The 25,311-nt window shown below is 52.1% G+C and overlaps 1 protein-coding gene across 8 annotated transcripts in view; it reads left to right on the top strand.

Moving 5' to 3' along the window:
* Window positions 1-25,311, top strand: part of PAX5 (paired box 5) — a gene marked incomplete at both ends in the record, with an annotated part of 141,563 nt that overhangs the window by 56,743 nt on the left and 59,509 nt on the right. For 7 of the 8 annotated variants that reach the window (XM_082074546.1, XM_082074544.1, XM_082074541.1 and 4 more), the window contains one exon: window positions 20,280-20,409. In XM_082074546.1, coding sequence (XP_081930672.1) covers window positions 20,280-20,409 — 130 coding nt within the window. Of the gene's footprint in view, window positions 1-14,611; window positions 14,669-20,279; window positions 20,410-25,311 lie in introns of all 8 variants that reach the window. The other variant, XM_082074539.1, reaches the window with a different exon arrangement.

Genomic DNA, 25,311 nt, shown 5'->3' with positions numbered 1-25,311 from the left:
GGGATGGGGCTGTCTGTTTTGGGACAGGGCTGTCTGTTTTGGGACGGGGCTGGCTGTTCTGGGACAGGTCTGTCTGTTTTGGGACGGGGCTGGTTGTTTTGGGACGGGGCTGGCTGTTTGGGGACGGGGCTGGCTGTTTGGGGACGGGGCTGGCTGTTTTGGGACGGGGCTGGCTGTTTGGGGACAGGGCTGTCTGTTTTGGGATGGGGCTGGCTGTTTGGGGACAGGGCTGGCTGTTTGGGGACAGGGCTGGCTGTTTTGGGACGGGGCTGGCTGTTTGGGGACAGGGCTGTCTGTTTTGGGACGGGGCTGGCTGTTTGGGGACAGGGCTGGCTCTTTGGGGACAGGGCTGGCTCTTTGGGGACAGGGCTGGCTGTTTTGGGACGGGGCTGGCTGTTTGGGGACAGGGCTGGCTGTTTGGGGACGGGGCTGGCTGTTTGGGGACGGGGCTGGCTGTTTGGGGACAGGGCTGGCTGTTTGGGGACGGGGCTGGCTGTTTGGGGACGGGGCTGGCTGTTTGGGGACAGGGCTGGCTGTTTTGGGACGGGGCTGGCTGTTTGGGGACGGGGCTGGCTGTTTTGGGACGGGGCTGGCTGTTTGGGGACGGGGCTGGCTGTTTTGGGACGGGGCTGGCTGTTTTGGGACGGGGCTGGCTGTTTGGGGACGGGGCTGGCTGTTTTGGGACGGGGCTGGCTGTTTTGGGACAGGGCTGGCTGTTTAGGTACAGGGCTGCCTGTGCCACCCCAACCCTGGCCCGTAGGTGCCGTTGGCTTTGCAGGATGTCAGGGTGCATGTGGCGAGGAACAAGATGCAGGACGAGGTTGCGGGAGCTGCGTTACCTCCATACTGCCCCATCTGCCACCAGCCGGACCCTTGTCCCCACCTGCAGGGCGGCCGGTGCCGTCTGCTGTCAGGGAGCGGGGAGCGGATCCCCCCGTTTGCCCGCACCAAGCCCCTCAGCCTGCAGAACGGGGCCGGTGGGGAGCACCAGGGCGAGCCCCAGGCACTGGCCGTTCTGCGGTTTTACAGCTGCACTGCTTCCAGCTGAAACCTCCTCCGATCCACTCCCTGGTTTTATTGGTGGGGGGGGAAAAAAAAACAACTCTAAAATCCAGCCTAAGAGAGCACATCAGGAGGCGAAAAACCTTCCCATATTTACTCTCAGTAGACTATTAAACAACACCAGGCTATTAATTTGGCTTTTGAGTCTTCACTAAAGCCCATAAAAGCGCACAGTTGTCAAATGGAGTTCATTTTAATTTCCTTTCAATCACAGTAAATTATTCAGGTGATAAATCAGCTGGGGCAGCCTCCTGGCTGTAATAGAAACCCTAATTCCTGGCTAATTATCCAGCCCATTGCTGCCAGCAGATCAATACCCTACGAATAGAAAGGGCGCGGGGCCTGGGCGGGCAGGGTGGCTGAGGGACAGCAGCTGGTGGCCTGGGCGCCCGTGACCCCTGCATGGGGCTGGGGGGTTGAACTGTACAGAGCACCCCTGTCCCCCCACCCCTGAGGGACCTGTCACCTCCTGAGGGATGTGTTCCCCCGCAGGCAGCAGCGGGACCGTGGCCGCTGTGGCTTGGTTGGGGGAGCAGGGTGCGGTGCCCCCACCCAGGGTGCTGGAGCTGGAGGGGATTTCGGCACTTGCCTGCTCTGCGATGACCCTGCTGTGCTCGGGCCACACAGTGGGACATGGTGCTGGCCCTTGGCTGCAGCTGTTGTGTTGATTCCCCGGGTCTGGGACTCGGCTGCTGACAGGTAACGGCTGAGAGAGGAAAGCGGCTGCACCCGCAGCGCAGGTTGGGCAGAGCAGCCATGTGTCCACAGTGCCCAGAGGGGCTCAAGCCTCAGGACACAGTCTCTTCTCTGCACCCTCTGTCCTTCCCTTGTGTTGCTGGGGTTGGGGAAATGGCCAGGGGATTGCAGCACCTTCTCCCTTGGCTCTGCTCTGTGGCCAAGAAGGAGAAAATAAACCTGCCATAGTGTTTCTTCCTGCTGAAAATCAACTTCTATGAGTAAAAAGTGCTCTGGTGAAACACCCTGTCTCGGTGCTGTGTCCAGTTCTGGGTCTCCTAACATACAAGAGACATGGACCATGGGGTCATGTCAGGTTGGCAACCAGTCACTAGTGGGTTCCATAGGGACCCATCTTAGTACCAGTACTCTGCAATGTCTTCACAAGTGACTTAAACTCAGGACTTGAGGGATTGCTTAGCAAGTTTGCTGATAACACAAAATTGGGAGGAGCTGTTGACACTTTGGAGGGCAAAGAGGCCCTGCAGAGGGATCTGGACAAATTGGAAAACTGGGCAATCACCAACCACATGAGGTTCAACAAGGGCAAGTGCCAGATTTTGCACCTGAGATGCACAACTATGGCTGTACAGACAGACTGGGGGACGAGATGCTGGAGAGCAGCTCTGCAGAGAGGGATCTGGGGGTTCTGGTCTATGGCAAGTTGAACATGAGCCACCAGTGTCCCTGGAGCCAAGAGGGACCCGTGTCCTGGTGCACCCAGCACAGCACGGCCAGCTGGGCAGGGGGGGACTGTCCCGCTCTGATCTGCACTGGGGTGGCCTCACCTGCAGCATTCACTGTGTGCAGGGCTGGGGACACAGGAGAAAAGGAGATAAAGCTCCTGGAGAGTGTCCAGAGGAGGCTACAAGGTTGGTGAAGGGTTTGGCGGGGAAGCCGTGTGAGGAGCGGCTGGAGTCCCTGGGTTTGCTCAGCTGGAGCAGAGCAGACTGAGGGCAGAGCTCATGGGCTGCAGGTTCCTCAGCAGGAGCAGGAGGGGCAGGGTGAGCTCTGCTCTGTGACAGTGACAGAGCCCAGGGAACGGCAGCAGATGTGCCAGGGAGGGTCAGTGGGACATGAGGAAAAGGTTCTTCACCCAGAGGTGCTGGACAGGGAGGTGTCCCCAGGGAGGTGTCACGGCCCCAACCTGACAGTGTTCAAGAAGAGACTGGACAATGTCCTCAGACACACGGGGTGACCTGTGGGGTGTCCTGTGCAGGGACAACAGTTGGACTCCATGATCCTTGTGGACTTTCTACGATTCTATGACCTGTTGGAGTGAGTCCAGAGAAGGGCCAGGAAGATGCTCAGAGCCTGGAGCATCTCCTGTATGAGGACAGGCTGAGAGAGTTAGAATGTTCAGCCTAGAGAAGAGAGAAGAGAAGAGAAGAGAAGAAGAGAAGAGAAGAGAAGAGAAGAGAAGAGAAGAGAAGAGAAGAGAAGAGAAGAGAAGAGAAGAGAAGAGAAGAGAAGAGAAGAGAAGAGAAGAGAAGAGAAGAGAAGAGAAGAGAAGAGAAGAGAAGAGAAGAGAAGAGAAGAGAAAGAGAAGAGAGAGAAGAGAAGAGAAGAGAAGAGAAGAAGAGAAGAGAAGAGAAGAGAAGAGAAGAGAAGAGAAGAGAAGAGAAGAGAAGAGAAGAGAAGAGAAGAGAAGAGAGAGAAGAGAAGAGAAAGAAAGAAGAGAAGAGAAGAGAAGAGAAGAGAAGAGAAGAGAAGAGAAGAGAAGAGAAGAGAAGAGAAGAGAAGAGAAGAGAGAGAAGAGAAGAGGAGAAGAGAAGAGAAGAGAAGAGAAGAGAAGAGAAGAGAAGAGAAGAGAAGAAGAGAAGAGAAGAGAAGAGAAGAGAAGAGAAGAGAAGAGAAGAGAAGAGAAGAGAAGAGAAGAGAAGAGAAGAGAAGAGAAGAGAAGAGAAGAGAAGAGAAGAGAAGAGAAGAAGAGAAGAGAAGAGAAGAGAAGAAGAGTAGGCTCCAGGGAGACCTTATAGCAGCCTCCAGGACCAAGAGGGGACCTACAAGAAAGCTGTAGAGGGATTTTTTACAAGGGCAGGCAGTGACAGGACAAGGGGTGATGGTTTTAAAGTGCAAGAGGGGAGATTTAGATCAGATATAAAGCAGAAATTCTGCCCCATTAGGGTGGTGAGGCCCTGGGACAGACTGCCTGGAGAACTGTGGATGCCCCATCCCTGGAAGTGTTCAAGACCAGGTTGGACGGGGCTTTGAGCAACCTGGTCTGGTGGAAGGTGTCCATGCTCATGGCAAGGAGGTGGAACTGGATGATCTTTAAAGTTCCCTTCCAACCAAAATAATTCTATGGTTCTTCTAGAGTTGCAGCAGAAAGCACAGCTTGTTGGGCCAATACCTCACATTTGCATCCTTGCCTCTCTGCCCTCCCTTACAAGTGTTGGGTTTTTTTTTGTGCAAGAGCTTCTGAAGACTGCACAGAATTCCCCGTGTGTGCTGCCTTGTTGTGACATGTCACACTGGGTGATGACAGTCACAGCAGACTGTTGTATGACACCTAGTATTTTGTGTGACAGTGGGGCCGTGGTGGCAGGGAATTTTCTGGGGAAGCAGCATGACAGGAGCCATGTATCCTGCTAACGTTTGTCTGCGTCAGCATCCTCTTGGCAAAGAGCTCCCTGCAGCCTGCATGGACGCCTGGGGGTGCCTGTGTGAGCGGGGCCTGAAACCGAGCCTGCGGGTCCTTGGTGAACTTGCCAGGAAACCACGGGCTGTCTTGTCCTTCTGGGTCTCTCTGTCTCATCCATGCTGCAGTGAGTCAGAGCCTGAAGAAACGGACAAAAACCAAAGAATAAAGAGCCCCTGGGCCGCACCTGCTTATTCCCTCTCCACCCAGCAGCATGTGGCCAAATCAGTGCAACGAAACCAAGCGGGGAGAGAGCAGCAGTGCCTGGGTCTCAGGTATTTCTGGGTGCTTTTGGAAGACCTTGTCTCCCCAGTGGCTGCTATTTGGTTGGGGAGGCCACACGATGGGTTTGCGCTGATGCTGCTTCCCCAAGTTCATCACGTCAGGCTCGCAGGGGCTCGTCCCCACAGCTTGCAGGGCTTTTCCTGGGGCCACGTCTGGCTCCGGCAGGGCAGAGCATGGGTCTGTTTACTACCCGGGAGTCCCTGTCACCTCCTGCCCTTCCCTGGCTGGGATGGGGCATCCTGAATCACTGAGGTGGGCAACGCCTTCAGGAGTTGCAATGTATTCCTGGGTTTTAACATCCCCTTTTTTTCTCCTGACTGCTCTCAGGTATGACCATATGTGAAAATACAAATCGCTTAGTTAAAGGAAAGACCAGACTTGCTGTGCCTGCAGCTCTGGCATGTCCTTTGTCCTTGTCTCTTTTCTCTGTACTCTGTACAGATGCAATGCGGGGTGTTTTTGCCCGCAGGCAGGCTCCCCAGTTGTGCACAGACTCATGTGAAGGAGGTGATGTGTGGTGCGGTTGGCAGTGCCGAGGATGCTGTGGCTGGTGCATCACCGGCTGCTGGCCTGGCATCCTGACAATGTGCTCAGTGCTCCCGTGTGCACGTCTGAGCCGCGGAGCCGAGATCCATCTCCCTGCGCAGAGCAGCTCCGGGCACCCCGGTGTTCCTTGGGGACTGAAAGGCTGTGGGGCAGGAGTGTGCTGAGATTTCTCCACAAGGGTCTAGGGACACAGCGTTTCCCTCAGCACCATTTCTGCTGAGTAATGCCAGCAGGAGATGCTTTGCCAGTTACCATGTTTTGTCTCAGCACTTTACACCATCTTTACACTCATTGCTTAGTGACAACAACGGAACACAAAGTCCTGAACAGGCAGCAGGTGTTCTCATCCAGACTTGCCACAGCTTCCCTAGGCATGGTACAGAGGTCGCAAGTTTAAGAAAAGCTTTCTTCTCTTGTTATCTGCCAGGAGTGTCCACATTTCCTTGCAATTCGGAAGCTGGTTTTGAGTAATTGTATCTCTTTGTTCATCATGTGTTTTGTGATCAATAGATATTTTTTTCAGTTTAGAGAGATAAACCAGATCCATCCCATCAGCAAGTTTTAAATAAAAATCCACGTTTGTCTTCAGTGGAGGCTTCCAAGGTTTCATGTCACTGAGAGACAGCTGATGGAAAGTTTGTCGTTACAGAAAGTCACAGACAGTAGCCAGTCAAAGAGTGGACTCTGCCCAAGAGCTGAAGGAGAGCAGTGACTTACTGGCCACGTGTCAGATTTTCAATATCACATCAAAGTGTAATATATGAGTTAGATGAGCAAAATTATAATTGCTCATGTAGTCTTCGTCCCTTTGAAATTATTTGAAAAATAATAGGGGAGTCATCCATGCACTTTACAGCGTGTATGAACATGATGCTCCACTTGCATAGGAAAACAGATCTGGAGATGTCCTGAGGCTGGTTTTCTCTGTGGAAAAAGACAACATGGTGTAATGGGGCAGTTGGCCAAGATTATGTCATAGCAAAACAGACCAACCTCCTTTTGTCTTCGTTAGCCCTGCAAGAGAGGGAGAAACGAACCTGTGAGTAAACAGACTTGCTCATTGATTTATTTAATGTCTAGTCTGCTCACATTGTGAGTGAGTGGAAGGACTTGCACTGGCATTTGAAGAATGGAACAAGACTTCTCTTAGTCCCTGTTAAATGTCTGGATCCCGCAGGCTTTGAATAGTTTCAAATGTAATTTCCACCCTTTGGCTTGGAAATCACTGCTGGTTTACACTCATTCCATAGGCTTTCTCTAAATCTGTCCATCACTTTAATCAACAAAGATGGGTTTCTCAAAGTATGGTCCCTACACAGCTAGTGAATACCTGTACATCTTGATGTGCTAAATCATCTTAGAAGGACACAAGCTCTTCACAGAAGTGCCAGGTGGGAGCACAAGAGACAGGGGCACGAGCTGTGGCAGGGCCCAGGGGCACAGTTCTTCCCCGGGAACGGGCAGGCAGGGCAGAGTTTGGCCTCACAAGCTGTGCAGTCTCCATCCATGGTGGTTTTCAAGACCCAGCTGGAGGAAGCCCTGAGGGATGTGGCCTGGTCCCATGGCTGGCCCTGCTCTGAGTGGCCTCTGGAGCTTCCTTCCAACCCGGAATATCCTGCGATCACAATGTCCAGCTACCTGCTGTTCGTTCCAGCTGTTATGATGTGACTTAGGGATATTTCGCACAGCTGCAATGGAAAATGTGGAAAGTGTAGTTGGGGTGTGAGAGTGATGCCCGATTCACACTGTGTCCAGGATGAGATGGAGGGCTGTCGGGGATGGAGCACCTGAGGCTGCTCAGCGCAGATGCTGAGTTTTCTGAAGAATGCTGTAGTTTTGGATTGCCATTTGTTCAGGAAGGGGTTGAATGAAACAACCTACAGAAGCAGTTGTATGATGACAAAAAACAATTGTGGAGCTAGGTCACTTCCAGAAAAAAAGTCTGGTTTCAGAATTCCTCTCTGCTCATATGAATAGTGGCTGCTTAAGATTCTGCTGGCAGCAGAATTTGCTGCTGAAATGAAAAAAATAATTAAATCTGAAAGGAAGGAAACTCTTATGCTAAGAGAGCAGCTTAACATGTAGGGGATGGTTTCAGCCCTACTCCTCTCACCTTGAAAATATAATTGAATAAGGGCAGCCTTGCAGCAGCAGGGGATTCCTCTGCTCGTCCTCCGTTCTGCACACGTCCCCGCCAGGCTCAGAGCTGACCTGAGGTCTGGGTCAGCCCGCAGGAGGCAGGGACAGAGACATCCCGGGGCTGGGAGAAGCGGGGGCCGCGGGCAGCAGGTGCCGTGCTGGGATGGGCTGCGGAGGCGAGCTGGGCAGCGGGTGCCGTGCTGGGATGGGCGAGCCGGGCAGCGGGTGCCGTGCTGGGATGGGCGAGCCGGGCAGCGGGTGCCGTGCTGGGATGGGCTGCAGAGGCGAGCCGGGCAGCGGGTGCCGTGCTGGGATGGGCTGCAGAGGCGAGCCGGGCAGCGGGTGCCGTGCTGGGATGGGCTGCAGAGGCGAGCCGGGCAGCGGGTGCCGTGCTGGGATGGGCTGCAGAGGCGAGCCGGGCAGCGGGTGCCGTGCTGGGATGGGCTGCAGAGGCGAGCCGGGCAGCGGGTGCCGTGCTGGGATGGGCTGCGGAGGCGAGCCGGGCAGAGAGGCTGCGCTCGTCAGACACCGCGCTTGGCTCAGGGTGTTTGACCACTTATTGACACCTGTCTAAACAATTAAAACACTCAGTTAAATAATGGATTAATTAACGTAGACAAGAAATTGTCATCAAATTATGTGGCCGATGAGTGCTCTTCAAGCACTGCCCAATTGTGAGGTTTTGTACCAGTGGGAGTTTTTTCTGAAGGTACAGATCCCACATCTGTGTTTTCGTTCATACAGACGGTTTCTCCTGTTTCTTGTGACCATAGACAAAAGTTTAAAATATGACTCCAAATACACTTCTGGCAGAACAATGGGGGTGTCTGTGGGGTGGGGAGGATGCGCGGTTCACACCAGCAGCGTGTGTCCCCGCGTCTGGTGCCATTTCCTCGCGGTGACATGTCACTGCGTGTACAGCGCCCAGGAGTCTCCAGTGCAGCTGCTGTTTTATCCACAAAATGATTGTTGTTGCAACAGCAAATGTGTCTGGTTGAACTGTCTTTCCAACAGATAAAAAAGTGAACTTTTGATAAAAAGTGAAATGTTTCACTGAAACCTATCATCTTTGATGATTTTTCCGTGTAGAAGGTCCCTTGCTGGAGCCTTTTGTGGTAGTGAGGAGGTGCAGAACCTCCAGCAGCAACAGGCTCTGGATGTCATCAGACAGAGTCTCTTTGCCTGGAACCACCACCCTATAGGTACCCCGCTCTTCGGTCAGCTTGCCTCTGTTTTGCTGCGTTTTCTCCAGCCCTGTGCAGACAGTTTCTGATGTTTCTGGTTGTTTTATCTGAAGCTGAGGAGCCTGCTCCCCGATCTGCGGGCGGGCAGGGTGGATGGGGTGTGTGGGTGTAGAAGCGGGTGTCTGGGGTGGGTGATGCTCTCCTGCCCGCTCTGCATGGGGACAGACCCTCCTGCTCTGCCAGCGCCTTGTCCCGAAGCCGCTGCGCTCTGGACCTGCTGCTGGCTGGGTTTGGTTGTCAGTGGTTCTTGGCTAATTAGCAAAGGGGAAAAACACTGCATGGGGTATTTTCCATGGAGCACTGCATGGAAACCAGCTTACTGTGCAGAATACATGAGATGATAGAGAAAGCATGATGAAAGGATTCTCTGGCAGTGTTTGTGAAATGCCAGCTTTCAGCAAATGAAAGCATTGCAGAAATACCAATGTCGTTCTTGGGAACTTGCTCAAGACTTCTCAAGTGTCAGGAACCATTGGCAGGATGGGTTGAAGATGTGGCAATTTTGACGTAAGCCTCACACACATTCCCAGTGTGCCTTCATACTTCTGCTTTGTGTTTCTCCAAAGGGAAATACTTGACCGTGTGCTCATTGTGTTTTTGTCCCTGCTCACGCATGTCAGGTGCTCCAGTGGCAGCAGTGGAGCCACCGCGATGGAGAATTGTCCATTTTCCCTCCTGTGGCTGAAATTGTTATGGTTGGGGGTGAAATTTTGACTTTGTGTCCCAAAAACCAGCATTTTATAGCCATACCTTGTGGCAATGAGTGTTAGAAAGTGGTTATGTGCTGGAGTTACAAAAAGCGAACTGCTTTTTCCACCAGGGTGGGGTGTGTTATGCTTTATTTCAGCTGGATGTCTCATGCTTTATTTTAATTCAATGTCTTATCTTTATTTTAATTAGGTGTCATATGCTTTATTTCAGTTGGGTGTCTTACGCTTTATTTTAATTGGGTGCCTCTTTCTTCTGGCACTGTGTGTCCGACGGTGGAGGCTGCTGGCAGGGCTGCGAGCTGCTCGGTTCATCCGTGCTGTGGTGAGAGGAGCCGCGGGAGGACAGGAGCAGACGGTCTCCAGAGATGGGTGCAGAGCAGCGAGCACGAGCTGCCCGGGCGAGGAGGATGAGGAGGGGGAAGAGGGCTGGGAGAGGACAGGCTGCAGGGGCCAGGGAGAGGCTGTTTTGGGAAGGAGATGCCATTTTGGGGAGGAGATGCTCGTGCGGCGGGAGGTGGTGCAGCAGACATGCAATGGTGGCACTGCAAGGAGGCTCCTGCAGAATTTGTTGTGCAATTTCTGCTTTCCTCAGTAATCCAAACTGTGAGGTCCTGGCATGGAAGTGCCGGGGAAGAGCGGATGGAGGGTCTGTGGAAGGGCAGACGGAGGGGCCGTGGAAGGGCAGACGGAGGCGCTGTGGTATCATGGCTGGAACCCGGGCAGTCCTGGTGAGGCAGGTGGGAGCTGGGGTGAGTCCTCACTCTTTCGTGTCCTGGAGGAAATTGAGGAGGTTTTACACTGTCAGAGGAAGGAGCTGGTAAGGATCAATGTGTGACGGTGGAATGTTTCCATGCTGGCAGCAGCAGACACCAGCTCTCACCACCTCTGTGCTGCTGCTCCTCATCCAGGCACTTGTTGGCCTGATGAGGCTGAAATGTGTATGACCACCTCTGCTCTCCGGGACCTACGTCTCTGTTTGCCGCCCTTGTGCTGGCCTTTTCTTTGGAGGTTTCTGCTTGCAAGCCAGTGGGAAGAGTCCACCAGCCTCCTCTGCCAGCTGGGTGACGGGGATGGTGGTGGAGACCCCGGCTGGAAACACCCGTGAGTGCCGGCAGGTCCCCACTGTGCTCCTGCAAACCCTCCCGGAGCCGCCCGGGGGCAGCGGCGCGGGGGCGGCTGCGCTGGCACGTGTGAGTTGTGAGTCCGTCCTCCCTGCGCACATGGCTGGACACCACACACGCTGTGCAGTCCTTGCTTTTGGTTCATCTGCTGGCTTTGAAAGGAAATAATAATAATAACAACAGGAAAAAGGAACCATTTCAGCAGCAAACCAGGCTGTTTTCTGTGGTGTGTTTTGTGGGATGTTGTTCACCACGGCAGCCTCACTGCAGCTCGTGTGCGTGTGTGTGCACGGGTGTGATTTACTGGCCTGTGCAATGCCACATGTCTTTAAAATTACAGTGCCCATTTCCTCCTGAAATAATTTCTACGAAGAGAGGCTCCTATTACAGCAAGAGGAGCGCGGACGTCATGATTTATTATTATTTATGGTCCCGGGGCCTTGTTTATGCACGATGGGTTAGGTGCTCAGGATAGAAATGCCATTATGCAAATGACATTGAATGTCCTTACTGAGCCTAAATAATTTTTGTGTTGGACGATTAAACCTCATCTGTTATTGATATGGGCTGCAGTCGGGCTATTAAAGAGTCCCAACAGTACTTACTCCCAGTAATGGGAAAATTGAGAGGAAGAGGCTAAACAATTGCCTCAAGTGTGCCGTGATTGTCTGGTAGGAGTGGAACATAACGAACCCCCTGAATGGAAATCGTGTTTACTACTTAGGGATAAATAAAAAGGGAGAACATGCAATAAATTACGCTTTGTGATGTGAATCGGCGCACCAGAGAATTTACGTACTTTCAATGTATTTGTTTGAATTTTGGGGGGGTGGGGTGTCGGAGCGGGGCGCGCACAGGACGGTTCCCGCAGCGCCTGCCCCCGTCCTCCCCGCCGCCGCGCTCTCCGCTTTGACACAGCTGTGCGGTCACATTTTGATCAGTGTTGATAGCTTATGAATTCCAAAATTGACAAAATTTACAGAAAAATGAGGATAATCCATCTTCCTTAGCAGCCTGTCAGGAGCTGGCTATACTTCATAATCTTCAATTACAGATGCTATTTTCAGACATTTACATGCAGATATTAGAACAAAATGAAAATGAGAAACAAAGAGCGAATGGAAATGCAGCCATTTATACGTATAAAAGAAAAACAACAGGTAAATTCTACGCATTTAGATTGGATTTGGGGGTCCCTTTGGAAAATCTGAGAACGACTGCGTCTGCTTATGGATTGCACCGTGGAAGTGTAAAATGTAGCATGTCGCTTCCCACATGCAGATAATCCGAAGATTGGGTCAAAACCAGGTCAGTTATTCTGAAGTATGAGGGTAAATGTGTTCATGGCAGGGTGCACTAGTTAATTCCCACTGTCTTCAGAGGAATCTCTGGGGATGTGCACAATCTTAATTGGATTTGGGCTAAAACTAAACACAGCTGTTAATTTTTAAAAAACATTTATCATTTGTGAAAGAGAAATTCATAAATATTCAGTTTAAATGGAGGAAAAAAGGTTATACCACTGAAATCAAACTCCCATGCCCTGTGAGACAGCAGAGAGCCCAGCGTTGCCAAAAACAAAGGGAAATGGGGGCTCAGTCCCAATTAGCTGTGGCAATAGCCTTTACTCCAAAGTGGGATTGTTTTCAGTGGCCGCGGCGAGTAGTGCAGGGAACGGGATGTGAATTATGGAATGGAGGGGCGGCTGGTGGCAGCACTGCCGAGGCGTTGATATATCGGTTTTCAGATGCCTTTCCCATCTGGATCCGAGGCTGAGGATGGTGTTCGGATGGATTTTCCATTCCCATAAAATTTCAGGCAGAGCAGCACCAGTGCCTGTGCAGCTGCGAGCAGCGCTGGGTTTCTGAAAGCCTGGGGAGATTAATTAAAGCTGCTTTGGATTAAACTCTTCGAACCATATCCAATGTTACAAATTTCTTCCCTTTGTCTGTGGACAGCCTGCCTGGTGTGCGCCACTTCTGCCTTTATTTATTAATTTTACAGTATTGCTACGCGCTGACTCGCAGACGTGAGGTGTGGGGTCTCTCCTGCTGCTGTGTGAGCTCTGAGCGGGGGTTTTGGTGGTCGCAGCCCAGGGGACAGCACTGCGCCTTTTGGAGACCTCAGATTAGCACCTGGCTTAAAAGAGAGGAAGTGCTGTTTTCATCGTTTTTTGGTAGCGCAGGCGCTTGTCACCTCCCACCCAGACGTGTGGGTGGGGGGACAGGCGACTTAGGTTTGTCGGTCCCCTTGGGTGGAAAAGAGTATACAGGATACTTAAGGTCCATAAACAAGAGGATTTTATTTTGCAGCTTGGCCCAATGGGCAAATGATTTGGTGGCAGAAAGATTTATGTCATTTAAGTTCAATGGGTAAACGTAAAAAGTTTGCAGCACATGTGGGGCTGTAGATCTTATGTTACTATATCAGTTATAGGAAAGAAAGCAAAACAATAGAAGTCTGGGAAGGAAAGGAGAGAGGTTTCACCACCTTGTAGCTCTGCTTTGTGTCTGATGGGGTTCGTAGTCTTGCAGCGACGCGCAGCGTTCTCCGGTGTCTTGTCGAGTCCCTTCAGTGAGGCTGGTGGGTGCAGTTGTCCTCAAGACGCAATGCTTGTGCAGCTGGGCTTCTTGTAGTCCCCTGGATTGCCTGCTTGCATAGTCTTTGGTCTGTTGTGCAGACATCACTGGGGGATGATTGTGAAAGATGGAAGAGTCCCAAAGGGTCTCAGGCACCTTGAAGATCTTGGCAGTCTGGGGTTTTCTCCCTTATTGCCACGCTGGGCCTATCAGACACATGCCCTTCAACACACGCACCTCCTCCTGTGTCAGCCAGCCAGGCTTTATGGCTCTTTAGCTTGTCTTTGAAATGTAAATTGCAATTCACCTTATCATTGTCCCATCTCCTGCTCCTTGTCCCATCTCTTGTGGCTGGATGTTGCAGAGCTGGTTTGGCCACCATGTTAGAGACATTATCCTGTCAGTCCCTCACAGCGCTGGGAGCGCCGTGTCTGTCACGGAAGCGGCACAGCCTGCGCGGGTCTGTTTGAGTCGCCATGCTGGTGTGAGCTCCGTCACTGTGGCTGTCGGCGGTGCTGCGGGCCTGGGTGGCTGTGGTGGCAGCAGAAGCCACGAGGGGCTCCGCATCATGCCTGCCCAGGGCTCTGCAGGTGCCGTCTGGAGAACCGAGCACGTGCAAAAAGCAGCACGTGTGCGTCCCCGTGGGCACTGGCGGGCTCCTGGTGACGGCCGCTGCCCCGCGCAGCAGACGCCTCTGCTCTGCCGTTGTTGGGACATGGGGTCTGTGTCTGGAAAGGACAAGGCAAGACGGGACGCGTGTGTCTCACACCCCTGGTTGCAGCGTGGCCGCAGGGCCTGTCTCACCCCTGGGACCTCTTCAGTTTCCCACACTGGCACCCAGAACCAGGCTGGTTTGGGGAGTGGTCTTATTCCCCACTGTGTGTCTGGTTTTGTCTGCCACCTTGGGATAAAATTCCAGGTAAATCTTGAAGAGGAAATTGCTGTAGGTGTAGGGTGGGTTGATGTTTCGGTGGGTTAAGTTCAGGCATCTTCTCCGGGAAAGGTGCAGGTGAAGCTGGTGATGGGCTGTCTCGCCACTTTACTGCAGCACAGTAGGAGATGGCAGAGCCTGGCCCTTCCCATGCTGTGGAAATTATTTGGAAATGGTACCGAAACACTCCTGCACCCTTTTCCCTCCATCTGCCCATCACTTCCCCCTCGCTGGGAGGTAATATTTAAAAAAAAGCTTTTGCACTGGAAGTGGATGTGGAACTCCTCCCAGCACAGAAACCTTCCCACGTGCCCTCTGCAGGGAGGACGTGCAGGAAAAACACAGAGCAGGCCCTGTTGCCCGTCACGGGCTGCACTGCTGTCCATGGGCACAGAGTCCTCCCTCTGCCCTCCAGCCCGTTCCCCCGGGCTGGCCAAGCCTGCTGGGGCCAGCGCTGACTTCTGCCAGGGGTCCCATCTGCCCAGGACTAGTGGGATGGGGCAGAGGGAGCACAGGAGACCCTGTCCTGACCCTCCTTTCAGTTTGTCCTTCTCGGTCTCTCCTTTCTATATTCCTCGTTTCACGTGTCTGTGTTTTCTCTCCTCCATGCTATGGCAGTGGTGCTCCATGCTGATGAGACAGTGCGTGGTACAACCGCAGGCAGTCATTTTTCAGGTAATTTCTAGGGTACTGAACACCCGCCTCTTGCTTTTTCACCTACTGAGCAGCAGGTCAGGCTCCCCCTGCATGGGGAGGGACCCTGGTCATGCCCAGCCACCCCAGGCTGCTCCGGGCTGGCAGCAGCACCATCGCACCAGTGGAGGAGCCAAACCCGAGACCCCCTCTGCTCCCTCACCAAGTGGCTGGAGAGGCTCCCTGGGAGGGTCCTGGTGGGTCTGCGAGGTGAGGGGCTGCTCCACCAGCGCCGCCTCTCCCGGGGTTTTCTCTCCTCTCGGACAGGGCGTCTGGAAGGATGGGCTCTGCCTGGGGGAGCGGGCAGAGGAGACACCGCTGTTTCTTCAGGGGTGCTGCGATCCCCCAGCCCCTGCATAGGGATGAGGGGCTGCAGGCAGCACCTGCTGGTCGGGTGAGGGGTGGAGGCTCTTCTGCTCCACACCACCAGCTGTCCTCTCCATCAGGGACAGAAGGTGCCTCTGCTGACCCTTTCCTCCATGCAGTCGGGCAGTGATGGACACCGTTCGCAGTGGCATTGTTCCTTCTCTGCCCACAGCTCTGTGCAGTATTTTGCTGCCCTGACCACGTCTCCACTGCGCTGTGGGAACTGCGACTGCAGGGATGGGGGTGACATGGGGGGTCCCTCCTTCCCTAGGGCTGTGCAAGGAGGTGGGGGATCAGCATCCGCCGGGGCTGCCCCATGGCCCGGGCTCGCTCTGCCAGGTGCTGGTGCAGTGATGGTGGTCAGTGCATGGCTGCTGTGGCTGCTGGTGGCTGGTTGGTGGTGGCTCTGAGGAGGGATGCAGGCAGAGTTTTGCCATAGGAACAGGGAAGCAGCATGAAATCCCTGAAAATTCCACTGTTCTTACCTCTGGGAAAAGTTGCTGGGACATTACAAAAGTGGTGTGGCTCCTGCCTGCAGCATGCTGCTGGGACCAACAGCTGGGAGGGACCCCAGATCTCCATTTCTCATACCTATGTCTCGTGGAGCCCTGTGGAAGTGCTGCCCGACTATGGGCTCTCCCTCCACACCATTCTGGGCAACCATGATGCTCTCAGTGCCCCTGGTCCCGTGGTTTGGGTCATGCTGCCGTGCATCCCTGCATCCCCCCAGGCAGGGAGGTGTGGAGGATTTGGCTACCACCGTCCTGGCCCCAGTGGGGTGTGCCGCACCCTGACAGCTGCTTCCCTCTGACACTGAAACTGGTCAGTCCCTCTGAGCCTGAAGGGCCCAGCTTGCAGTTCATTGACGTGGTGCTCTCAGACCATTACAGTTCAGGTGTGAGATCTCATCCTGCTTCCTCCTGCATCAGGTCGCTGGACCACAGAAGGAAGCAAGCATTGGTGTTTTGACATCTGCAGCCTGCTCCAGGCCCCCGTCTCTGGGGTTTGTGGACAGATGCTCGGTCTGGTCCCAGATGGGTTTGTGCAAATAGCGGCAAGACCCTAAAGCCACGCTGGCTGTAGGATTTGGATATGCACCCCCTGTTCCAGCCCCACATGTGACCCAGCCTGTGGCACAGCTGGATACTTCCTCCTGAACAGCTGGCGCCCAGCTCCCGCTTCATAAGCTGGAAGTCACACCCTGCCCATAGGGAGTGGTGGATCCACATGCTGTGGGAAGAGACAAAGAGATTTTCTAGTCTGGATATGGTGCAGCTATGGCTTTCTTAAGGCAGAAGGGGTGAAATCAGGTGTCCTTCCCCGGGGAGCGGTGTGTACTCTTCTCCAGGCATCACAGGTGCCAAAGAGCAGTGCCCAAGCACAGCTTTTTCCTGCCCTGTGCTGCCAGACCGTCTCACACAGCTCGTGCTCCACCAGCTGCCTGGGACAACTCTGCAGGTCTGCAGCTGTGCTGGTTTCCCTTGGTGACTGGTCAGATTAGGGCTTTGGGGATCTAAAACGCCCGGTGGTGCCACAGCATGTGCATGTACCCATGTGCATGTAGGATGTTGGACAACATGGAGTGTTGTGGGGTAGCTGAAATATGTACCTTGGTGGCATGTGGAATGAGAAGCAGCAGCTTTGGTCGCACTTGTAGAGAGGAGAAGTGCTGGGACCATAGCTGGCATCCTCCGCAGAGGAAGGACACTCCTCGGGTGGTCCTGCCCAAGCACTAGGCGGAGCTGAAGCAGAGATCGTAGAATCGTAGAATGTCCTGAGCTGGAGGGACCCACAGGATCATGGAGTCCAACTATTGTCCCTGCACAGGACACCCCACAGGTCACCCTGTGTGTCTGAGAACGGTGTCCAGTCTCTTCTTGAACACTGTCAGGTTGGGGCCGTGACACCTCCCTGGGAGCCTGTTCAGTGTCCAGCACCCCTGGGTGAAGAACCTTTTCCTCATGTCCCACTGACCCTCCCTGGCACATCTGCTGCCGTTCCCTGGGCTCTGTCACTGTCACAGAGCAGAGCTCACCCTGCCCCTCCTGCTCCTGCTGAGGAACCTGCAGCCCATGAGCTCTGCCCTCAGTCTGCTCTGCTCCAGCTGAGCAAACCCAGGGACTCCAGCCGCTCCTCACACGGCTTCCCCGCCAAACCCTTCACCAACCTCATAGCCTCCTCTGGACACTCTCCAGTAGCTTTATCTCCTTTTCTCCTGTGTCCCCAGCCCTGCACACAGTGAATGCTGCAGGTGAGGCCACCCCAGCGCAGAGCAGAGCGGGACAGTCCCCTCCCTGCCCAGCTGGCCGTGCTGTGCTGGGTGCACCAGGATACGGGTCCCTCTTGGCTCCAGGGACACTGGTGGCTCATGTTCAACTTGCCATAGACCAGAACCCCCAGATCCCTCTCTGCAGAACTGCTCTCCAGCATCTCGTCCCCCAGTCTGTCTGTACAGCCATAGTTGTGCGTCTCAGGTGCAAAATCTGGCACTTGCCCTTGTTGAACCTCACGTGGTTGGTGATTGCCCAGTTTTCCAATTTGTCCAGATCCCTCTGCAGGGCCTCTTTGCCCTCCAAAGTGTCAACAGCTCCTCCCAATTTTGTGTTATCAGCAAACTTGCTAAGCAATCCCTCAAGTCCTGAGTCACTTGTGAAGACATTGCAGAGTACTGGCACTAAGATGGGTCCCTATGGAACCCACTAGTGACTGGTTGCCAATCTGACATGACCCCACTTGCTAGAACCCTTTCAGCCTGTCCCGTCAGCCAATTGCTCACCCACTGCACTGTGTGTTTGCCCAGCTGTGTGCTGGACATCTTGTCCAGGAAGATCGTGTGAGAGACACTATCAAAGGCTTTACTGATATCCAAAAAGATCATGTCAACAGGCTTCCCTTGGTCAACTAGGTGGGTAACCTTGTCGTTGAAAGAAAATTAATTGATCAGGCAAGATTTTCCCCTCATGAACCTGTGCTGACTGGGACCAATGACTGTGTTGTTGTTTAGATGTTTTTCATTAACTCCCAGAACAATCTCGTCCATAATTTTGCCAGGCTCAGAAGTGAGGCTGACAGGCCTACAGTTGCCACAGTCATCCCTCTTGCCCTTCTTGTAGAATGGGACAATGTTTGCCAGCTTCCCGTCATCTGGGACCTCTCCAGATTCCCTGGAATGTTGAAAATGTGGGTGTCTGCATCTTTGAGGCAGTGGTGGTAGAAAAAAGTGTTTGGGTGCGTGAGGATGTGGGAAAGACGAGGGCACAGAAGTTGCTGGAGGAGGAATGAGCTGGAAGGGCTGAGGAACAGAAGTTAAATGCACAGGAGACAGGTGCTGACTGAGAAGCCTTTGATCCAGAGCACCCTGGATTGCTGATCCGTGGGCTGGGTGAAGGAACAGGGTGGCAGCAGCTATCACTGGCAAAATGCATTTAACATGCTCGTCTGAAAGAGCTGTGTATGGGGGATGCTTCAGGGTGACAGGCTGTACTGGCGCCTCAGGCAGGTGTCGTCCTTGGAAGAAACACGTGTGTGTTAACACAGACCTCCCGATATGGAGTTATCCTTCTAAACCATATCTGACCTGAAGTGCTGAGCTCGTGGTAAATACCAGATTGTGTGCTGGCCTCTTGGACATTTCCAAGAAACTTGCAAAGGAGGGAGAAACATCTGTTCACTCATAATAGCTTTTGTTTCCTAAAAAAGAAATTTTTTTAAAAAAAAAGTGAACTTTTTTTTTTTGGGAGCTTAAATGTTCTGTGACCCCCATTGGTTGCTTCAGCTCCGGACGGGCGCTGCGTTGGCTTGGCGTGCCGAGGCGCAGCAGGGGTCACCTCAGAGCTGTTCAGTTCGTCTGTTCCTGTTGCTCTTCTTCCCCTAGAGTCGTCATCCTCTGGTTGCTGTGTGCATGATCGCAATCTCACAAATAAGAGACGAAAGCTTGAAGTGCACACTGCAACAGAGAAGGAAGAACTTTGAAAGGAAGCTTCCCAGTTTTGTGTGAATCATCCTGACAGTGAGAAATCACGGAAAAAGGCAAATGAGGATAAGCTTTCTGCCATGTATGTGAAAGTCCTACTTGATATAAGTATTGGCCTCACCTGCTGTAGATCGCCAGAGCTACGTGGACTTTTACAGAGTTATAGGACAGAAACAGTCTGATTTCTGAGGACCTCTGCTCATTTACCGTAGCTTTGGCTAATGAGATTAAAAATTTACCTTGACATGAAAGAACATCCTTACAACTGTCAGGCGATTTGTTTTTAAATAATTTCGATTTAGGAACAGTTGGCTACAAATGCCTCCATTAACCAAATACTTTATGTATGCATTGTTTCTTATGATATAATGGGGAAATGCAGCATTCCTAAGAAAAGGGGGGGCTGAACGGGTGACCCTGTTCCCACCTGCTCATTAGAGCCTGTCTCTTCAGGTGTCCCCACGGAAGTAAGGAGAGTTCCGCTTAACAGGCTGAGAGAGCTGGGGTGTTCAGATGGAGAAGAGAAGCTCCAGGGAGGCTGTAGTGTGGGCTTTCGGTGCTTAAAAGGGGCCCATGAGAAAGACGGGACAGACTTTAGAGCAGGGGCTGTTGTGACAGGACAAGGGGTGATGGTTTAAACTAAAGGAGGGAGATTCAGGCCGGACATGAGGAAGGAATTGTTGCCCCTGAGGGTGGTGAGAGCCTGTCCCAGGTACCCAGAGAGGTGGTGGATGAACCGTCCCTGAGACATCCCAGGCCAGGCTGGACGGGGTCTGAGCACCCTGAGCTGGTGAAGGTGTCCCTGTCATGGCAGGGGGGCTGGGGAGCTGGGGAGGGCCCTGCAGCACAAACCCTCTGTGGTTCTGTGGTTCTGTGATTCTGTGATTCTATGATTCTAACTGACAGGAGCATTTTTTTCTAATAAGCAAGTAACTTGCAGTCAGAAGTTACAGCTCCTGTTACTCTACAAGATCAGCTCTTTAAGGAAAAGTTTGTTATGTATTGATGAGTTTGACTCTGGTTTTATAAAGGAAGCCCATTTTGGTGTTTTCCAAGAACATCTATGATAAGCACAGACCCACTTATTGAGCATTTTGAATGCTTAATGGCCCTGTGTAAATGGGTATTTGCTTTAAAACTGACTGGAAAAGGGACTTTTTGAGTTCTATATTGCATCTGCTTTTTGTCATACAGGCAAAAGCTCTTGAATAGTACATTTATTATCACTAAAATGCCTTCTGTTTCTTTTTCCAGGCAACTGAATACTCAGCCATGGCATCGTTAGCTGGTGGATTAGATGACATGAAGGCCAATATAACCAGCCCTACTTCTGCAGATTTGGGAGCCAGCGTTCCCGGGCCGCAGTCCTACCCCATTGTCACAGGTGAGCAGTTTTCCAGCGCCGATGAGTGGTGTGGAGCGTGTGCGTGTGTGTGCACGTTGCAGGGTGATGACCTTTATGGAGGAGCTGTGTGAGATTTGGAGTTTGCTCAAGAAGTCTTTTAAACTGCGATTTCATAGCAGCTCTGTTGCAAGTCAGGTGCACGGTGCATATAAATCAGTTGTGTTTGCTTGGATCCAACAGAGCTGACATCTATGCCCCCTGCCTGGAAAGGGATCTGCCCCACCACCCCAAACCTGCATCCCAGACACCGAGAGGCAGCAGAATGCTTCCTGCTGCTCTTGGCCTTGTTGCTTGTTCTTCATAAAGGCGCCTGGCATGTTCAACTGGCTGGGGTTTTTCTGACAGTTCAGACTAGCCTGAATTTTGGTTGCTTTTGATTCCTACAAATGCTCATGTTTTATACCATTCTGGAATTTTAATTGTGCACCAGGGCTCAGCACTTGAATGGAAAGGAAAGGTTGTTTGTTCAAGGAACACAGCATCATCTGCATTTATGTGGCAGAGACAGGGTGGGAGTTAAGGAACGGGTAGAATTTGAAAAATGCTGTGGTCATGCAGTGTTTTTGGACTGACCACGTCACCTGGGAGGAGATTGACCAAATGGTAAGAAAACGACAAAATTATGTCTCAAACCAGTTGTGAGAATCAGAAGAAATGGGATTTTAAAATGCAAGGCTCTGTGTTTCCCATGTGTGTTACCTCTGTGTATTACTTATGTCATTGTATCTAACTCGTGCAGATTTCATCACTGGATTTTCTCTGTTTTGCTAAAGATTGGATTTACTTTTCTATTTTGTTGCTAAAACGGAAGGCGATACCGTTTTTAGTATAGTAATATTGTATCTTGAAAGCAATACAATCTCATCTAGCAGGTGAGCAGTTTTGAAAACAAATGTTATTACTGAAGTATTTTAACCCAACCCAGTCTCTGGCTTTTCTTGCCAAAAGTTTAGGAGTATTCAAATGAAATAACAGTTACATGAACTGTAAGGACATCCACGTTTGCTTCAAAGTGGGAGGGGACAGGCATGGAGATAACTGTCAGGTAATGGGTGGGTGGCTCAAGAGGCAGAGTCATAGATGAGAAAGGTGTCTGGAGGTGGGTGGATGGGCAGAAAGAGGGGTTTTGGGATATTTGTGGCTCACAACAGGCAGGGAGAGAAAGCACGTCCATATATACGAAGGAACATGAACCATCTTGTTTGGGGTCATAAGCGACATGTTCAGCCTATGAAAGTCTAAGAAGTGTCTCCCAAGGCAAATTATTCTGTAATTGTTTGCTACAGAGCACCATGCAGCTCTCTTTAAAGCTGCTGCTCATTGCGAAGGATCCAGCTGATGGGCACATCGCAGGTGTCCAGCTGCCCTTCCTTCATCTGTTGGGGTTTCTCTGGCTCATCCGAGCCCATGTCCCCGTGACACACATGATGCCATTAGAGCCCCATGACACACACAATGCCGTTAGAGCCCTGTAACGCACATGATGCCATTGGGGACACTGGTGTTCTCTGTGGCCCGTGCAGCCCAGCAGACCCCTGTGCCCACGGCTGTCTTGCCTGGCAGCACCTGCAGCTCCCAGTGCGGGGCAGGAGCTGGTGAGAGCTGGTGAAACCAGCCAGCAAGAGCTGCATGGTGGCATGGAAGCTGCGCTGGAAGCCTGGAAGGCAGGTAACAGAGGGGCTGAGTGCCTCCTTGCTTCTGTCTCCTCAGGAACTGCTTGTTCAAGATTTGTACCTGGCCACTGTCAGGCTCAGCCAAAAGCTCTTGTTTAATTTGATGCTTCAGCAGATCTTGCTCTTTTATGTGGGTTTAAGCACTTCTTATGTTACTACTTCCTCAGAATTTGGTGAGTTGACTGATCAAGTTTGTTAGAGCAAAAGTGGCTACAGAAAAGATGCTGCAGAGCTTGCTATGGATCATGCGTGTTCTATCTGTGACATAACCTACACTTGAGCAAAAGTTCCAAATGTTAAATTTATTAGTTCTCATCAAAACCAAGGAGCAGGCTTTATGAGTAGCAAGCCTAGAAAAAACCTGCCATTGCTCTTAAATGTGACAGGGTGAGGGCTATAACAGAACACATTTTACAAGGCAGGAGGTATTTATATCTTTAATTTGATATTGCTGTAGGGTTTTCTAACACCTGCATTCATAAAACTTAGATTTACACAAGCATATCAAAACCCTTTTAAAACCTATGTCTTTTGATATATTTTTGGAGGAGGTTGCCTGACTGTTATCCTCCCTTTTTCTTTTCTAACACCCCTAGCAACTGTTCTCTGCTGCTTTTGCTCTGGGAGCGCCCAGAAGTTCCCAGCACTATCTGGGTCCTATAGCACTGTAGAGCCCATATATGACACAACCGAGTTGCCCTGCTTATTCTGAGGCTTTCCTTATGAGCTGAGGGGATATGCAGACTGTTGAGCAGGAAGATTTCAGTGCAAGCCATGCTTTGTAATGTGCATGGCATGTAAGTTACGGTGTACTTGGTGGTGCATTTGTCACCATAGCTCTGGACAAACTTCTCCATTTTCTCCCAAGAATTAACTCACTTTGTCAGTCACGTCTCTTTTCTCACCCTGTTTTTGTAGTGGGACAGGGGGTTCAGAAGAGGAGGCACATTTATTGGCCCTTTTTCCTTTGTAACCAAAAGCTGCATATTGCTTCTGGCCATTCATCTGTACTAGATACCACTGAAAATTGTAAGGAATGGTGCAGTGACAAATAATGGTGGTTATGAGCGTGAGATCCATCAGACATTTGCTGACACATTGCATACTTTGCCTTATGAGAATCATAGAATCATTTAGGTTGGAAGAGACCCTCCAGATGATCAAGTCCAACCATAACCCAGCCCTGGCACTACCCCACGTCCCTGAGAACCTCACGTCCGTCTGTCCAGCCCTCCAGGGATGGTGACTCCAGCACTGCCCTGGGCAGCCTGTTCGATGCCCCACAGCCCTTTGGGGAAGAAATTGTTCCCAGATCCAACCTCAACCTCCCCTGGGCAACTTGAGGCCGTTTCCTCTGCTCCTGGCGCTTGTTCCTGGGGAGCAGAGCCCGACCCCCCTGGCTCCAAGCTCCTTTCAGGCAGTTCAGAGATCAGAAGGTCTCCCCTCAGCTCCTGTTCTCCAGCTGAACCCCTCAGGTCCCTCAGCTGCTCCATCGCACTTGTGCTCCAGCCCCTCACCAGCTCCGTTCCCTTCTCTCCACTCGCTCTAGCACCTCAAGGCCTTTCTTGGTGTGAGGGGCCCAGAAATGCCCCCAGGATTCACGGTTTGGCCTCCCCAGGTCCCAGCACAGGGACGGTCACTGCCCTGGGCCTGCTGGCCATACCAATGCTGATGTAAGTTGGGATGCTGGTGGCCTTCTTGGCCACCTGTGCACATGCTGGCTCATATTCTGCAGCTGTGGATCAACACCCCCAGGTCCTTTTTCACCAGGTACTTTCCAGCTGCTCTTCCTCAGACTGCAGCATTCATGGGGTTGTTGTGACCCAAGTACAGGACCTGGCACTTGGCCTTGTTGAACCTCAGACAACTGGCCTCAGCCCAATGATCCAGCTGGTCCATTCCCTCTGTAGAACCTTCCTACCCTCCAGCAGATCAACACTCCCACCCGATTTGGTGTCATTTGCAAACTCACTGTGGGTGCACTCGATCCCCTCATCCAGATCATTGACAAAGAGATTAAACAGAACTGGCCCCAGTACTGAGCCCTGGGAACACCACTTGTGACTGGCCCCCAACTGGATTGGACTCCATTCACCACAACTCTTCAGGCCCAGCCCTCCAGCCAGTTCTTTATCCGTCACAGAGTATGCTCATCCCGGCCATGTGCTGCAGTTTCTCCAGCAGATGCTGTGGGATACAGTGTGAAAGGCTTTACTGTGGTACATAGCATGCACAGGCTTTCCTCATCCACTAACTGTGTCACCTTGTGATAGAAGATCAGGTTGGTCAGGCAGGAGCTGCCTCTCATAAGCCCATGTTGACTGGGCCTGATGGCTTGGTTGTCCTGTATGTGCCATGTGATGGCACTCAGGATGATCTGCTCCATGACCTTCCCCAGCACCAGGGTCAGACTGACAGGTCTGTAATTCCCCGAATTCTCCTTCCAGCCCTTCCTGGAAATGGGTGTCACACTTGCAAAATTCCAGTCAACTGAGATGTCCCCAGTTAGCCAAGGACTGCTCATAAATAGTTGAACGTGGCTTGGTGATCACCTCCGACAGCTCCATCAGCACCCTTGGGTGGATCCCACCCAGCCCCATAGACTTGTATCTGTCTAAGTGGTGTAGCAGGTCACCAACCATTTCCCATTGGATTACGGGGCTTCATTCTGCTCCCTGTCCCTGTCTTCTGGCTCAGGGGGCTGTGTGCCTGGAGCTCTACTGGTCTTACTATTAAAGACTGGGACAAAGAAGGCATTTAGCGCCTCAGCCTTTCTCTTATTCCATGTCACTGTGTTCCCCCTGCATCCACAAGAGGGTGGAGATTCTCCTTAGCCCTCCTTTTGTTGCTGATATATTTGTAGAAGCTTTTTTGTTCCCTTTTACAGCAGCAGTCAGACTCAGCTCCAGTTGGGCGTTGGCCCTTCTGATTTTCTCCATGCGTAACTCCAGGGCATCCTTGTATTCCTCTAGAGCAGCTTGCCCCTTCTTCCAAAGTTCTCAAACGCCCCTTCTACTCCTGAGTTCCAGCCACAGCTCTCTGTTCAGCCCGCCTGGCCTCCTTTCCCAACTGCTTGTCTTTTGGCACACAGCACCTTTTTTGTTGTCTGTGGTCTGCCCAAAGCTATGGAAAATGTGGTGGTTTAATGTTCCTAAGTTTGGCCAAGGGTGGGTGGGTGGGGGCAGGTGGTAGACAAGGCAGGTGACAC

This window comes from Streptopelia decaocto, assembly GCF_964273445.1.
Source record: "Streptopelia decaocto genome assembly, chromosome: Z".
Classification (NCBI taxonomy): Eukaryota; Metazoa; Chordata; class Aves; order Columbiformes; family Columbidae; genus Streptopelia; species Streptopelia decaocto.
Note: the sequence above shows the minus strand (reverse complement) of the source record. Positions and strands in the feature narration are given on the sequence as shown.